Source organism: Manduca sexta, chromosome 26, assembly GCF_014839805.1.
Source record: "Manduca sexta isolate Smith_Timp_Sample1 chromosome 26, JHU_Msex_v1.0, whole genome shotgun sequence".
In the NCBI taxonomy this organism is placed as follows: Eukaryota; Metazoa; Arthropoda; class Insecta; order Lepidoptera; family Sphingidae; genus Manduca; species Manduca sexta.
In genome coordinates this window covers 8,497,644-8,516,330 of record NC_051140.1, presented here as the reverse complement: position 1 = coordinate 8,516,330, position 18,687 = coordinate 8,497,644, and the positions used below count along the sequence as shown (strand labels likewise).

The following is an 18,687-nucleotide window of genomic DNA, read 5'->3' as shown; positions in this document are numbered from 1 at the left end:
TATCACTTATGATCTGGGGATCGAACCCACTGCAGTCATACCGTAATACAAATACGCCATCGAAGTACTATTATACATAACTCAGTATCAGAAGCGACCTTAGATGGAAGCGAAACGGACAACTGCGCGGAACCTCACGCAGTACCTCGGAAGACCTTTTTTCGCGATTTTACCGACGAAACTGTTAAAACCAGAGAAGTTTTTTTTTGCTCCGGCCGGGGCCTCGTGCCCTTTTTTTAGTTTCACCTGGGGCCTCGCGTACTTTAGCACTGTCACTGCTCAATATTATGATTCACAATACAATACCACAAAAATATAATCCATGAAAATTATTGCATATATAAGATTAATAAAACACTATATAATTTCCATAATAATTTAATAACGTTCGATACATTATCATTCGTAACAGTAACTTAACGTAACACGAGCTTTCCATATAATTTAACATTATATTAATTTATACATATCTGATACACCGATATAAGACAGTATTCGCGTTGATTAATATCAAACCGGTAAATAATTATTATACCTTTAGCTTCGATAATCAACTAAACTGGTTCAAGCTAGTATTATTATTTTAATTATAACTGTTACTTCCAAAATCTTTAATAATCATAAATCATGCAAGCAATTACCAAGTTTATTTCCACTTATAGTTGTATAGAAGAATCATATATTTTTAAAGCCCTCTGGTGGACCTGGTCAGATACCAAATTGAAGTTTAGTTATACGCACAGTTGAAGCTAACTTCATACATTAAAATTAAACTATCCCCAAAACTATCTAAATTAAACTTTCGCCCCGTGACCACGAAGGCTGCAGTCTTCGAAACTTCGGAGAAAATTTAAATATAAAAACCTGGATAAAATCCTAAAAATTGTTTAATTTTAATGTCTAGCGTTCGCGTAAACATAAGAAGTCATTAACTTCATACACATCACAAAAAAGTGTTACACTTTGAGTACTAGTACTTAGCAAGAAATATTACAAATCGAACTATAGAAAGCTAAACAAAACTCTGCAGTGAATAACAAACATTGACCTTAGATATAATACCTGAGCTACAGTATTGGTAGAGTCTTCACTATCACTTACATTTATGATTAATTTCTCATAGCAAATCTTTTGCCTTATGTGTAACTAGCCTTTACATGCGGCTCCGCCCGAGGATAAAAGATTTCCCGGGATAAAAAGTAGCCTGTAGCACTCAGGAGTAATGTAGATTTACATTAGTGGAAAAAATCTAAATCAGTTTAATAGTTCCTGAGACTAGCGCGTTCAAAGAAAGAAATTTCAAATCTTATATTAGTATAGATAATTTAAATTTTGTATAATATTCAAATGTGGGTCGATAAAACTGACTTTTCGGACGACCAACACTTCAATCCATCCCGTGACCATGAAGGCTGCAAAATCTTCGCAACGTCGGGAGAAGTTTATAATATAAAAATACGCGATAAAATCCGTAAAATAGTTTAATTTTAATATAACAATAAGAGTCGATACCTAGATTGGCACTAGTTTAATTTTTCGTCATTTCGAGTTTGATATTCATCGACGGTAGAAATAAATATCTATAATATAATTAACAATAATAAACTCAGTCTATATTAAAATATTAAACCGCAAAATGGTCGAAAAATTTTCATAATTTCGTTATTTATTCTTCGGCAATTTTACAGTTGTTTTTATTACAAATATCCATTACCAATTATTAAATTTAGTGATCAAATACTGTGAAACGGAGTCCTTTGAAGATAAATTAAGAAAATTAAACTAATAAATGCACATATTTTAACATTGGCTTAAAAGTATGGGACCAATTTTAGTTGATTAAAATTCGTTGTTTTAAATGCTTAACTATATTTTTAGGTACATAACGTCCTAAGAATAACAAAACTAAAAAGTTTTAAAACAAAATATGAGTTAGACAGGCTTCACAAGATTCGAAAAATATATATTTTTTTTAATCCGTAAGATATTTAGAATATCTATGAATTATTTCAAAATGGTAATACTGTAAGAATAAGTATATTTTGTGTATAAAACTGTGAAGTGAATATAATTTATAGTGCTTTTAATTTTATTTTTGTGACTGATTACTATAATCCGGTCAAAAAAGGTTGCTATGATAATACACTATATAGATATAATTACTACATAAAATAGATTTTTCCAGTTAATCAAAAACTAATAAATATTTCGATGGTGATTTTATCAAAATAAAAAATCTTTCTGTATAATACCCATATGACATCTCAATCAAGAGCGTTGACTTTGGTCCCATAAACTGAAGACATTGGAAGTTGAGCCTTAATTCCTAGGACATAGGGTCGGGCCTGCAGGCGCAGCCTGACTCCACCAGCACGTAGTCCTGCCCGGTGAGCGTGACGGGTCCGAGCGGCAGCACGAGGAACAGATACGGCACGTACGTCTGCGTGCACGTGCCTCGCACTACTGAACACTCACTTGATCTGCAAATAACCCATACATCAACCCCCTTATTCATAGACGACCCATACATTAACCCCCTTATTCATAGACAACCCATACATCAACCCCCTTATTCATAGAAGACCCATACATTAACCCCCTTATTCATAGACGACCCATACATTAACCCCCTTATTCATAGACGACCCATACATTAACCCCCTTATTCATAGACGACCCATTCATCAACCCCCTTATTCATAGACGACCCATACATTAACCCCCTTATTCATAGACGACCCATACATTAACCCCCTTATTCATAGACGACCCATACATTAACCCCCTTATTCATAGACGACCCATACATTAACCCCCTAATTTATAGAATGATGATTATACCTGGTGGCGCGCGAGTTACTGGCGGGTATATGCAAAGATTAAACCAATAATTGCTTTAAAGGTTAATTAAAGGTCTTTTTGAAAATTTCAAACTACCAAAATGTTTGTTATTAAATTGTCTATCTCATGGTTAGTGTATTTACACTTTGTACACATGATAGAAATATAATAAATAAATAAAGAAGAAATTTGACAGTTCAAATCACTCACTCGCAAACTTCGTACACAACTTGCTGTAGTAGATCAGGGAACTTCTGTACTATCGTGACCGGCTGGCCTGACGTCAGCGACACTCCGTACAATGGCGCTGTTGTGTTGAACCTGGTCCTGCAGAGCCGACCACCGCCGCACGTGTTCGCTGCCGGAGCCATGCCGGGGAGGTTCATAGCGCGTGCTGAAGTTAACATAGACTTTATTATTGTAGTGTTAATCTATACTATTATATAAAGCTGAAGAGTTTGTTTGTTTGTTTGTTTGAACGCGCTAATCTCAGGAACTACCGGTCCAAACTGAAAAATTCTTTTTGTGTTGGATACCCTTTGTTGTGAAATGCTATAGGCTATATATCGTCACGCTATACCCAATAGGAGCGGAGCAGTAATGGGTAATCTCAGGAACTACTGGTCCAAACTGAAAAATTCTTTTTGCGTTGGATAGCCCTTTGTTTGTGGAGTGCTATAGGCTATATATCATCACGCTATACCCAATAGGAGCAGAGCAGTAATGGCTAATCTCAGGAACTACTGGTCCAAACTAAAAAAAAATTTTGTGTTGGATAGCCCTTTGTTCGTGGAGTGCTATAGGCTATATATCATCACGCTATATTCAATAGGAGCGGAGCAGTAATCGCTAATCTCAGGAGCTACCGATTCGAACTGAAAAAATCTTTTTGTGTTGAATAGTCCTGTGTTTGTGGAGTGCTCAAAGTTATATATCATCACGCTATGACCAATAGGAGCGGAGCAGTAATGAAACATGTTGCAAAAACGGGGAAAATTATTAGTTTTGAGAGCTTCCGTTGCCTGCGCTGCGTAAACGGTTAAAGTTATGCACCAATGATGTATGACCCGATTGTTCCACTTAAAAAGTTCTAAAAAATATATTATAAAACAAAGTCCCCCGCTGCATCTGTCTACCTGAATGTGTTAAACTCAAAAACTACCCAACGTATTAAGATGAAATTTGGTATGGAGACAGTTTGAGACCCTGGGAAGAACATAGGCTCCCGGGAAACTACTACTTTTATAACGGAAAACTTTAGCCTGAAAAACTTTATAACGCGGGCAGAGCCGCGGGCAAAAGCTAGTGTCCTTATATGTCTGAATGTAGTTACTCGTCACTCTGTTATACTATTGTTACTCGCAGAAGTAGGCCACCGCACGCTAGGACCTCCTGCTGTCAAAAATGGAAACGACCACGGAAAGCTTCGTGAGGTCAACTCCGACTACTGATCTGATAGCGCTGCGCTCATCTCAGGCTGGACAAAACTCCAATTTATGCTCAACGGTATCCAGCGGGATTGCGCAAAGGACCTTTTAAAGCCGCTACACGATGGACGTAAAGTGCAATTTGTTACGTTTAATATTCCGCATCTCCCGCCACTACAGTGCTTACAGCTTACTGTGACCAAAGCCTTACATCTACAACGTGAATAAATAAAAATAGAAACCGCTGATTTACTTACCAGTCCTGTTATTACTTGGTGGCCTCACGGCTCCTTCAGAATATATGCTATGTGCTTCAAGTAACGCCCTCTGCATGTCGCGCGGATCTACCGTCCTCGCAACTCTGCCTTGTCGGGACGACTGGCTCCAAGGGCCGGACTTCAGGGCCCGATTCACCAAATGCCTGGAGTTTAAAAATATAAAGAAATTAAATAAAAGCGTCGAAAGAGAGTAATGAGAAATAAGTGTGATGGACGAGCAGCTAAATAAATTATTGTTAACAGTAAACATGTTAATTAATTTTATTCAACCATATCTATATTGAAAACCGTCTCCTTTCCTTATCAAATAATTATAAAGTGTTTTAAATAACACTTGACTTATTATTTTGATATATTAGATCTTTTGTGATAAACCATATTTCTATATCTGCCATACATTTTCCCATATTAAAATGTCGTTCTATAAAAAAAAAAAAAAAAAAAACATTAATATCTGACCAAATTATTTCAGAGTAATAGTAACTATGCCAATGCACTCGTGTACATGGTTACCTACTGGTACCGGGTTAATAATATAGGCATATACCAGGCAGAGTTTAATAAACCATGTCACAGAATACAATAGGTATTAGTATTATGCTATGGCAATATCGCTGAATGCCGTTAGAAAAGGTGTGGTCAAAATGGATGCTTAGAAAGTGAACGAAATTGCTGCGGATGGTCATAAAGCGAGTTTAAATGGTATTCTTTAATGTTCTATACACGCTATGTATGTGCAATGTCATGGCAATAAAATACATTACAGATCATAAAGCGTGAAAAGAAAAAACTAAAAAAAATATGTCCCTTTATTGCCATAAAATAGAGACCAAAGCAAACAATATAAAAAATAAGACTAATGAGTTATATAATACTAAGTGTTGTTCGCGGCTTTACCCGCGTGAAAGTCCTTTCGCGATAAAGGTCCAACTGCGCGATGTTTTAGGCACAGATAAAAGTTTGTTCCTCAAATGTTTATTTTGTGTTTCTTGCATTAATAAACCCACAACTCTCGGACGATTATACTGCATTATTTTCTCCAATTGTTCTTGGAAATTTATTCCTCGAAGTAGTTTATATACTTAGTCTGGCCATAAATACTGTTACACTTAATTATAAAAAAATATTACATTTGAATTTCGAATCTGTCATTTTTATACGATTGTTCATTGTGTTTTCTCATTTTGGCGCCAATACATTGTAAAATATTTTGCGATATTAAAATGGTGTGGGGTGATAAAGAGAACCGAATCGCTGTGATAGCATTACACAAAGTAGGTATGGAGCCAAATGCAATTTTTAAAACTCTCCATACACTTGGTATTAGTAAAATGTTTGTGTACCGGGCTATTAATAGGTACAATGAGACCTCCTCTGTTTGTGACAGAAAAAGATCTGGCCGTCCACGTAGTGTTCGTACGAAAAAGGTGGTCAAAGCAGTAAGGGAAAGAATTCGAAGAAATCCTGTCCGAAAGCAAAAGATTTTATCTCGGGAAATGAAGATAGCACCTAGAACCATGTCGCGTATTTTAAAAGATGACTTAGGACTTGCAGCCTATAAGAGACGCACTGGCCATTTCTTAACTGATAATTTAAAGAAGAATAGGGTGGTAAAATCGAAACAACTACTGAAGCGGTACGCAAAGGGAGGTCACAGAAAAATTTTGTTTACGGATGAGAAAATTTTTACAATTGAGCAACATTTTAACAAACAAAATGACCGTATTTATGCTCAAAGCTCTAAGGAAGCTTCCCAATTAGTCGACAGAGTGCAACGTGGACATTATCCGACTTCAGTGATGGTTTGGTGGGGTGTTAGCTATGAAGGAGTGACTGAGCCATATTTTTGTGAAAAAGGTATCAAAACATCGGCACAAGTGTATCAAGATACCATTCTTGAGAAGGTAGTTAAGCCCCTTAACATCACCATGTTCAATAACCAAGTATGGTCCTTCCAGCAAGACTCGGCGCCGGGTCATAAAGCTCGGTCCACGCAGTCTTGGTTGGAATCGAACGTTTCGGACTTCATCAGAGCTGAAGACTGGCCGTCGTCTAGTCCCGATCTTAATCCGCTGGATTATGATTTGTGGTCAGTTTTAGAGAGTACAGCTTGCTCTAAACGCCATGATAATTTGAGTCCCTAAAACAATCTATACGATTGGCGGTGAAGAATTTTCCCATGGAAAGAGTGCGTGCTTCTATTGATAACTGGCCTCATCGTTTAAAGGACTGTATTGCAGCCAATGGAGACCACTTCGAATAAGCTTTTTATATTTTTAATTGTTTTATATTTATGTATTAAACTGACACACTGTAAAAGTAATAAATGTTATTTGCAGTTAACAATTTTCTTTTTTCTTTATTACAATATTTATGGCAAGACTAGGTATAACTTGCTTTAGCTTTAACTATCTAGAGAAACGTAAGAAAATAATGATGTGGTTTTATTCCTATTAAAGAACATAAAGGTACATTTCTTTGCAGGTTAAAACGTATTATTATAATATGCACTCGCGTCTCGCACCACTTAACAAGTCCATCAATGTCATCTTGCACTATTTTGTGGACGTGTAATTATGATTTTGAACTCGCGTACAAAGTAGGCTATTGAATAGCACTAATTTCGAACATTACTTATTCAAAAATATTTATATCAAATAATCAGATACAAAGCTAATTAGAGGTGAAGCCTTTGTGGCCCAATGGATCTGAGTAAAAATTCTCAAAACAGTATATTTTACGACCACTACCTTGCGATCAGTATCCTTAGTATGATGATAAGTCATAAGATCATGTCTTCAATTTCATTTCTTTTTAAACACTTTCATAACTTTTGATACCGTTTCCACGAAACTCTATTGTTGATTGTTTATATCCCGAAACTGGTTAAGCCAGTTTTTTCCTGTCGTTTAACTCTGACAAAGCTGTTATTAAAATCCATTTAAAATCGATTTGTCTTTGAAAATACATGAGGCTGATCTTCCCACCGTGATTTCTCGAGTGAATTCGTTAGGAAAAAATTTACGGTGAATGCTCTTACATTATACCTTCATAAGTAACCATAACATTGATTTATATTTCATGAGGCATTAAATACCTAAGTATCATTAATTGGTTACAGGAAATTGTTACAAGTCCATTAAAGAAAACAACCGATCAGTGCTGGCTGTAAACAGATTCAATTTAGATCAAAATAATATTCTTTGCCAAGAAGTACTCCACGTAACGGTGAAAACTGAAAGCCAATCGCAATTTGTTTGTCTCACACCCCACACTGAAGTGAAGTAAGAGCAAATCAATTTAGTTTTAGAGCATTTTTTAGACTAATTACAATAATGAAAATATCGAAAATATACTTTAAAACAATATCTGTAATGTATTATAATCCTTCATAACTATAATATTGACACAAGGAATACAAGTGTAAACTCTATTCAAAACGAAATTTAGCACAAACTATCACTAAATAACATTATTAGCAATCTACACTGTACGAACATGTCAGTGGTATGTTATTTAAAAAAGTAAAAATAATCAAATAAGCCCGCATTTCCAAATGTAAACTGACGGCAAGGCGTGCTAAATCGATCTTTCATGTACCGTTGCGCATCATAATCAGGCAAACATAATAGACATTATTTTGTAATTATGGCGCGTGGTAGGAAACAGCAAAGACTGGTGAGAACATTCCCATGATGTATAACTTCGTTTATTTAACGGGACTTAGATGGTTTGAAGTTAATTCGCCAGATGTGTTTGTTTAGGTGAGCGAAATTGGTGTGACCTAAAAATATGTTTTTAAAACGTAACTGGGACATGCAATAATATAGAAAATCTGTTTTATTTGCTACTTTTGTTTTATAAAGGATTCCTGAGTTATATTTATAAAAACGCTATGATACTATATATATGTTCTAAAAATAATACGAATAAATTACTAAAACAATTGACAGAACTAAAACACCATTATAATTATACAATAACCAAAGAAAAATATATTGATACCAAATATCTACCAACTTTTTAATGATCTCTATTCTATTAGGTGTTAATTGACAGTGTCGGGTAGTTTACTTGAATAGTACCTTTTCTCTGTTTAGATTTTTTCAATCGTAATTAGTGAAAACACACCTCCCACAGGACGTGTTTGCAGCAAAAAATGTGAACAGGTTTAAGAACAAAGTTGACAAATATTGCTGGGAAGTGAAACCGGAATCGAGGATTGCAGGATACAGGCATATCAGTTAAATAAACTGTCGGCCTGATAACAAATAATTATAATTACAGTTTAAGAGTGCGCAATATAAAAACAGCACATAAAAATATTATTATGACTTATTTCTTCTTCCATAAAGATAACTTTAATATAATTAGAATTTAAATGCTGCCACAAACTGATCAATTACTTAATAATGGTTACCTACCATAGAAAAATAATTTTATCACGCCTGTACATCAGCATTCATAATATAATCTATTAAATGTTCTATTGAAAGCTAAATATCCATATTATCATCCTCAATCACATTATCTTCTATGTCTTCTTCTAACTTAATAAAAGTAGATGGCACTATCAACGACTCTTCCAGTTTTAATTGTTTTGGAACATTTTCTCGAGATTCTTTTTGTTCCAAACTAGCTTTCAGATCTTGTTCGGTAAACATGTCTTCGTAATCGTTCCTAGACATGTCTGAACTCAATCCTTTCCTTGGATTTGTTCCAAAAGTTATTTCACTCGGCGTTCTACATAGGGTCTCGTGAAATGTCGTGTTCAATGTATGTTGAACAAATTTTACGCCTTCCTGCCACTTAACGTTCTGTGTCTTTACGAGCCAGTCGTTTAGCATTTTGAGTATATCCTCATTCGATTTCCCTTTAAAATCTTGGTTCGTAAAAACACTCTCAGAAGCTACTATTTTAATATTTGGACAAAGATTACCTATACGTCTACAAATAGGCTTTGCAATGACAATGCCATTCTTCGATTGCAATATATTAGGTGCGCCGAAGACAAGAAAAATTTCTAATAATGCATCAACAGCTTCGTCAACACACAATTGTCTCATTGCCTTTAAATGGATGAATTTTGTCACGAAATTTCTATACACCATCAAAAATTTATATTCCTCCCTAGATTCATTCATGACACTTAACAAATCAACTTGCGCTCGTGAATATAGTTCGGGGTATTTCCAACCAGGTGTCTGTGTTACGGCTAAACTCCTAGCTTCTAAATTAACAGATGTTTCTTTTAACGGGTCGTCTTCAAAATTCACCAACAAGTCTGTTTTAACCGGCTTTGGCTGCGAGTTCCTTTGGCGCACCACAAGCCTGTTTTTGCAAGTGTGGCAAAGCGACGAATAGAGTAGAACGACTTGGGCAGTAATGTTCTTATACTTTCGTTTAATTTGTGTCATCATGCGGCCCCTGCCAGCATGGTTTAATTTTGTGTGATATTCACTTACAATATCATACATTTCTTCAATAGGTACGAGCATTAGCCGTCTGTTATGTTTGTCCAGAGGTGTCGGCCTGGCTAACATACGCTCACCATCAGGTGTTTCCACAATATCATATTTTTTAGCACGACGGTAATCGTCGGGGGTCTTTTTAGGATTCGATTTCGATAACTTTATCTTCTCAACCATACGATTGTACCGCTCGCGAGGAAATAGCAATGTGTTCACAGATTGTTTACTTAACATTTCGGATAATTTTTGGTTAAAAATGTCTTTGTCCACATCCACAGTCATATTTGTTTCCATGGTTTAATATTTATACACAGTTACATAAAATATCACTTTTCAAATTCTGGCACTAAACCTTTTCGGCAAAACAGTGGGATAAACTAGGAAAAACGCACAAAACACAAATAACTAGCTACGTATTCTGACCGGCACAGGCGTATAAAATCGACATGAACCCTCGCCAGAGCACGAAGTTAACCGAGTTTTTGCCGGCTAAAGCCGAACACAGCAAGGATTGTATAAACCGGTTTAATAATAAAAAAGCATGCTGTTCCGCTCTTACACGTTCGATTGTGTGGCCATGCTTATTAGTCAATCTGTGAAACCGCCAACAACCGGTTTTGCTCGTATTACTAGGTCATTGTACGATATAAGTATATAGTATGTAGATACGTACAGCTGTTGTTAGGTTTTCTAAGTTAACTAGGCAATGCGAAAACATAAACATCTGTCATTGAGAGTTGGTTAGTGGCAACTGGCAGTAAATAAACTATCTTTACGTTTTAACCACACGTGAAAACGGTGGCTCTGTGTGCTTTTGTACCACATTATTACTTATCTATTTTAAAATGTTTGCTGTTTAAAAATACTAACTATTCCTGTTTTATTATACATCATTTAATTGTTACTAAGTACATAATGTGTGGAAGATCTGTAATAATTATTGCTGCATTTTAATCTAGGTGAAGAGGTTTGAATCTACAGCTTAAATACATAGGTACCTAAGCAATATTCACCTACTTTTGTACTTATGTTGCATATATTAAACATTATAAATGATAATAGGTAGTCCAGCATATAACTCCCTGTTTCTTGGAACCAATTTAACATTATTACCTACCTAGTGCCTACCTATTAGAAATTCAATAATACTTTGTTTTTAGCATGACAGTTTCATGTGAGACGAAGACAAAATAAGTAAATATAATATTACACACACACTTACGCCTTCTATACCCGAAGGGCTAGGCAGAGACGCAACTGATGCACCCACTTTCCACCGTGTGTATTCCATACCATGACGTGATTGGGGTGAGACTATCGCCATATAGAGCACAAATTTCAGATTATGGGCTGATACTGAATAGAAAAACCCAGTATCACTTCGCCCGACCCGGGATTCGGACCCGAGACTTCAGCATTGCAGTCGTACCGTATTATAAGTACGCCACCGACACAGTCAAAAAAATTATGATTGAACATAAAGCCTGTTTTGATATTATGGCATTACAGTCCCATGCAAAAGCCGCTTCACCAGCGCTATAAAATTTACCTTAATCACTTAAAAGAGTTGTACTTAGGAAATCCATGACTCACCAAGATGTGGGTCCTTTGTAAATATGTAATGGAAATAGCTTTTTATTAACCTCCTCTGTGTTACTATTTGTTTGTAGTCAAGTCACATCAATTACATAATTTTAATGCATTGTTCTTAAAGGTTATCACAAACACATTACACACACCTCTTAGAGAGTAAACAAACAAATACAATTATTTACTCTAAAATAATAAGGATATTAGTGGCCGACTAAACGTAGTCATGTACGTATATTTTTTATTAATTTAGTATTTACCAAAGATAATTATCTTCTAATTTACAAATTACAATAGTCCATACTTATATCTATTCAAAGCGTTTATATTTTTTTCAACGGACTGTCAAAATTCCCGCCTAAAATGTATTTATTATTATGTTGGCAAAACGGCTATTAGAGATGTTCGTTAATAAACGGTAAATAAAAACCGATCATTTCACCTGGGATATGGAGCTCCATCGGGACCAGGACAGTCGGTTCCTTGAAGCGCGTCACCCCAAGCAAATTTTAATCGAGGTCCACATTCTGCTACCACGTAATATGTGAGAAGTGCCTGAAAAATTCATAAAATATACAATAAGTATTACACACGATTTGTTTATAATATTATAGAACATTTAAATTTAAATTAAATCATAGATTTTAAATCATTCAACAATAAATATTGAAAATTAGGTTTCAACACGGACGTATAAAGAATACGTCTTACGAGTTATGTTCTCTTCATACAACTGTGAGTATGAACCTATTATTTTTATTTACAAAATCATAAATAAAAGTGTAAACACGACCCATTAATTAAAATATTATAAATTAATAGTCTCTAAATTTATTCTTAGAGTATAAAAATAGCATTCTAATATTAATTTTAAATTAATATTAGAATGCTATTTTTATGCTCTAAGAATAATTCTAATATTGTTTTTTTTTTTCATCAAATTATATCTGAAATAAAAAGTGAGGTCGTTATGATTCATAATGAATAATCGGACTTGATATGATAGCATCGGCGCGTGAGCCACAGTCAGGGTCGTATGTATGCCGTGGCCGAATGACACAGATCCCGTGCCTCAAACTATCTTTTACTAACAAAACCCGTCCTTTATGTTGTAGAAATCCATTGCTGAAACTGCGTACTATAAACCTGAAGTTTGTTTGGGTACGAAGCATTGGACGAAGTCCTACACATTCCGTAAAGTTCGTGACTTGGCAAATCTAGTTAACTGCTTAGAAAAGGAGTGTCGTGAGCTTTTTACGGTCTTTCCGAACTTGTCTTCGGGGAAATTGTGGAATTGTTTACTGAGCTGGTATTAAATTTTACTTATGTATTCCATTTGTAATTGTTTATGTTTATCGATATATTAAATGGAACCAAGTAATATTACTATCCTTATTTTAATTTAAAATACATCCTGTCTAGATAATGCAATCCAAATTACCTATATTGAAATACCATTATCAAGCGAGATTAAATCACTTTAAGATTTGGTTGTTTTCAGAAAATAAGGGTCACAAACTTATATTGTACAGTTAGTAGTAGCACAATATATTAGTTTAAAAAAAAATCTATTTAACGATGACAATTAAATTAATTACAACTTAAAATATTAAAGTAAACTTTCCCTTAATTTTTAATTCAAAGCAAAAAAAGACAGAGGTACCTATTGATATTACATATATTTAGAGAAACAAAGGATTACTTCAATCAGTGTTGCCTGTTAACCAAAAAAACAAACAATTAATATCGCGGCTATGACTCGGAATGTTTCATCGGAAATGAAAGGGTAATCGAGTGTGAGTTGAATCAGAAACACCCTCAAGAAGAAAGTGTCAGTGTCTGATATCTAGGTCACAGTGTGAATAACATGTCATTGAACTGTTGTTTCGAACAAGTGCTCGTCTACAACCTTACTCACGGGTGAAAAAGACTAAAATTCAATCATTAATTGGGAAGGTTATACTAAAAAAAATTATCAACATAGTACGCAGATTTCTCATCGAATTATATATATATATATATGTATATAGAATTGTATCTAACACAGTTAGTACTTCCATTTAAAATACGAACTAAGCCTATATATTTTTAATTTATTGAAATATTTCAAACCAAGTGTTAAGTACACGTATCTACAAAATCATTTTGTACCAAGTTTTTAAACCGAAATAAATTAACTTATAAGATCTCTATCATTTAAGTGTCTGAAGATGTTTTGATCTTTATTGTCGATTAACGGTGAAATTTGGTTCACATATATAAGACCTGGAGAAATGTAGGATAATTTTTATTCGGAAAATAGCGCGAAGGTTTATATTTTTATTCAGACGAAGCGTACAAAAAATATTATAATATACAGTTAATCAAATATTTCGATATAAGAGCCTCGTTGTACTAAAACAATGACTTATTTTATCCTCATAGGTCAATTGCTACTGGGTAAAAGAAGTTCATATTCAGACTACAACTTCCTGCGTTCTGTTGTAAAAAATGCTCATGTTTTAATAACAATTATGTGTTTATAACACTATTATATTTTATTATGAGACATCAACAGTAATGAAAGTTTTTACTTACTGTTACACATTTGCTTTCTTTAGGTATTAGTTTACCTTCTTATAAAGTTTCACTTTCACTAGGAAAGGGCAAGAATAATTTACACGACACATTACCTTAAATTCTTGTGGATTTTGTGGAAAAACCCATGCTTCCTTAATATTACATTCCCTAAACAGTGTTATGAGATGTATAGAAAGATTATGTATTATGTATAATTCGATTGAATACCCTTAGTTATTAGTTGTTAAGAACAATTTCTAATTAAGGACATTCCTTCATTAATATCAGAATATAGAATAAACTTAAACGCCTAGTAAGCATAATATATTCATCGTCACTTTAATTTATCTGCATGTTCTCATTATTCAAAACCTACGAAGTTAAATCGAAAGTGACATCTTCCTTTTGATATAGGTATCACTCATTAATATGTATGTAATTGAATACAGCTGATTCTATTACATCATAAAAGCATTTACTTACAATGAAGTCTCAGTTGACGCAACATTTAACGTCTCGGGAGACGATCGTTATAATATCTATTCTCTACGGACGTGAGGTATTGATACAAAAGTGAAATTAGAATATAGAAAAAGCAGCGAAAGTATTCTGGCCCCCGGAGTCTATTGTATGGAGAGCACGTTCTGAACGGCAGTTTGATGCTCGATTTCCGACTAGAAGTGACCAATTGGGAAACTTTGTCGCTGGATCGAAAGTTTTAAATGGAATTGTCAAGAATTTCACTGAGTAATTCTGTTAATTTGACATAAGCCTATGTACTTTTTTTCTGTGTATTTATGTAATATTAGCATATTATGACTCAACGTAAAGAATATACTTAGGTACACCCTTTTCTAGCACTTAATGCTTATTCAAAAATGCAATTATCAGATAGAATATAATGTACTTACTGCAAAGAATTAGAAGTTTAAAAGATTTCTACCATAGCCTCTCTTTCGTCCCGGTTTGACGATCAAGACATACAACTCAGTTTTCTCTCTAATGCGCTGAGGATCAGGAATTTTCCTTGTCAAAGTAATAACTGCATTTAACATAGCAAGAAGTTGGACGATCGTGTTTCTTGGCAACTAAACTACAGCTTTGTGGCCAGTGTTTGAAACTATGACTTTTATGTGTATGCACAAACTAAAACTTTCTACGCGTGCGTGAAGTCCGTTTGGAGTCTTGTCACGTACGGGAACGTGCGATTACCCTTGAACTTTATGATAAAAATGTAAAGAATGTAGCTTTGTATGTATTTAATTTACGTTTTGTGTTTTGACAAATGTTATTTGTGAAAATGTAAACAACAGAGATCCGAAATATCGTTTTTTATGTAGGCCAAAACTAGCAGTTAAGTTTGCATACAATGTGACTCATTTGAAATAATTGTAAGATTATACATTTTTGGACAATTTTAAAGTTCTTAGCTAAAAGTACAATGAAATTCTTAGGATATGTGCTCATTTATGTCCTATTTAAAATAAATGTTTTTGGTATATCAATTATCAACCCATAAGATGATCGTAAATTGTATATTTTTATAAATTGCAAATTAAAAAAGCGGCGATATCCTAGTTGAGTGTGGAACGGACTGCTGAGACGAATGTCCACAGGTTCGAATTTCAAAGGCACACACCTCTCACTTTTCTAAAATCATGTGTGTATTCTTTGTGAATTATCGTATGATTTAACGGTGGAGGAAAACATGAGAAAACCTGCGTTCATGAGAAATTATGTATAGGAATTTTGAGGGTGTGTGAAGTAGAGGAGGCCCATGCCCGGCAATGGGACAGTATATAATTCAGGGCTGATAATATTTTATATACTTATTATTAAAATGCAAATAACGGTAAAACATTGTGTCATGAATTTTGAATGACATCAAGCATTTTATACACTTTGTATAAAATGACTATGAGACGTGTAGGTATTTACATGAATTATTAGAATATACCTATTGAGTAGAACATGCACTTCTAAATAACTTTGTTTTTATTAAGAATTTAAATCAGAAGGGCCCCATAACGAATATAAGAATTCTATGAATGGCTGTGTTTTGCTGTTAGCACCACTGCAGTTCCCACATGTTGCCACAATACATATCAATATACTCACTTACTCTACAAGAACTAAATATCCAAACCCAAAATAGAAATACCGTAAGATATAATATAAGGATGATAATGTGAATGTCAAGCGAACTAGAATGAAGTAGCGTGATAAAATTAACTTTTGTGTACACATTGAAGAAAGCTATTATTTTATGACTTTGACTTATCTGAGATGCTTTTTTTACAGCTAACCAATTATGACTGTAGGTATTATAAGAACAGGATATGTCCATAGGAATTTGTTTTTATAAATATAAAGTCTCAGTCAAAGTATTTACTATCATAATGATTTCTTATGTTTACACGAATATTGGAAATTGAAATAAAATTGTTTTTCGGGTTTATAGCGGTTTTAAGTATACTATATTATAATTTGCTCCCGATGTTTCGAAGACTTTGCAGTCTTCATGGTCAATTTAACAGTAAAAAATAGTTTTATTTCAATTTCTAACATTCTCTCATATTAATTAAGAATTATCCTTGTATATTATCCATGTAGATTTTATTGAAATGAAAGGAAATGATTTATTTGAATCCGTAAAATGTTATACATTATTTAAATTTATTATTAAAACCTTGTTTCAGTGTTTCATTATATTTAAATTCAATAATTTAATGCTTTGATCGCGGCTTCGTCACCGTAAAACGTCTTGCCCGTAATATTAATTTCTATATTAATCATATTTAATTTTGGATGAACTACCTATAGAAGATTTGAACATGGATATAGAGGAAGTAAGACCACATTGTGCGACACAATAAAAGTATTTTAAGATAAAATGAGTCGTAAATGGAGGAAGGCATAATTAAAGTTACAGGTGAAACGCAAAAGATTGTAAAATTTATAGTTTACATAGATGACGAAAATTAAATAGGCGAAACATTTTATATGTGAAAATAAATTTATTTTTTAAAAGTTATTTTGTGACGATAGGTGCACATTAATTATGTAACAAAACTTCAATTATTTTTTTTATTTGACAGTCGCACTTTTGAGGGAACTGGTATAAACCTTTAATTGCAAAAAGCGATTTATTTCATACATATCATTATACATTTTAAGATACTGGAAATTCCGCTACAACCAAGTAGTTACAGTACTGGAAACTACTTAGCAGTTATTACGAAGAAAGATATGTTGATCACACATTAATTTACTGCATCTATTAGTAAACAATTACGAAAGTTGCGATGTACAATGAATTAAGCTCAAACAGTTCTTTGTTTCTTTAGAAGTTACAAATAAGGTTGTCAGTCAGTTATCTGTCAACAGGATTATGTTAAAGGAATCTGGAAAAACTACACTTAACAACCATCCGGAAGATTACTCATCATATAGCGGCGTGTAAGACATTAAGTGATTTTGTGGCACGGATACTGCTTACGATGTCGGTCAGCAACCTTCAACTAATGACACGTTAATACCTTAGACGGATGCTAGGTGCTGCCTAACAGTAAAATAAAGATAAACACCAGTGTTTCATAGTTTTTTACTTATCTCCTTGAGCGGTGCGCTCTGAATACATGGACAATGAGTCAGTCAACCATGCCACAAATAATATTACTTACATTGACTGAGATTGAATTTTTGTTTCTAAGTTGAGTTTTGAAGTACAAATAATGAACCTTTGTAGCTATAGCATCTTTTGTTGCCTTTAATTTAATAGCGGAACAGTGTGATGATCCGGAAAAATAATAGGTTGGTATGTGAAAGCTCAATGTTATTTGGTTCACTACCTATCACTCCGAACATGAAAGTAGCCGTAAGTCGATCATTATTGAATTAGTGGTTTTTTTTTTATGTGAAAATATTCTTTAACAGTTGGACTAGAGGTAATGTTGTGTTTTACATAATATTTTATATAGTTTAAAGCAGTTTTTTTAAACTTTCGTTTAATGTATAATTATCATCATTTATTATTTTGTAATTCAAAATTGCTTAGTTATTTTTAAGTAAATATTTTATTCTTGTGGATGTAAGTATCTGTACTATTTAAATAAGCTTTAAGAAAATTATATTTTTTAATAACTTACCAAATTAATATATAATGCTAAAATATTTCTTGAACACATTTTGTAAATGAAACAGCTGTAATTGAACTAAAATAAATAAATTTGATTTATTAGTGCGACACACTTTTATACGCGAATTTTTCTTCGAGTGTTAAGATGACACATTCGCGTGAGTGGAAGGGCGTGCGGTCGACGCACTGCCCGCGCAGACAACAAGTGGTGTTCATTATAACGGGAGTTCTGTCGGGAGTTCTCAAAGCGGGTGTGAGTGCCTACACCGCTTTTGATAGCGATAACTCTCTCCGTAACTTTTGAAAAAAGCGCCATCTGTAATCAACATGACATACCATTTACCGATAAAAATCTCTAGCTCACCGGTTTTATATGACATTCG

General features: G+C 33.9%; 1 protein-coding gene across 3 annotated transcripts; it reads right to left on the bottom strand.

Moving 5' to 3' along the window:
* Positions 1-362: 362 nt before the first annotated feature.
* LOC115445663 lies at positions 363-18,637 on the bottom strand. Of its 3 annotated transcripts, XM_030172023.2 has the most exons (5): positions 18,315-18,637; positions 12,050-12,162; positions 4,526-4,689; positions 3,052-3,235; positions 363-2,480 (listed from the first exon to the last, which is right to left on the bottom strand). In XM_030172023.2, the coding sequence occupies exons 1-5, from the start codon at positions 18,351-18,353 to the stop codon at positions 2,327-2,329; spliced, it is 654 nt and encodes a 217-aa protein (XP_030027883.1). In that variant the 5' UTR covers positions 18,354-18,637; the 3' UTR covers positions 363-2,326. The 3 variants fall into 3 exon arrangements, 2 of the variants coding, with proteins under 2 accessions (XP_030027883.1, XP_030027884.1); XM_030172024.2 differs by lacking the exons at positions 12,050-12,162; positions 18,315-18,637 and adding an exon at positions 8,971-9,121; XR_005113068.1 differs by lacking the exons at positions 363-2,480; positions 3,052-3,235; positions 12,050-12,162; positions 18,315-18,637 and adding an exon at positions 8,971-10,541 and having other exon boundaries at positions 4,561-4,689.
* Between the last annotated feature and the right edge of the window lie 50 nt (positions 18,638-18,687).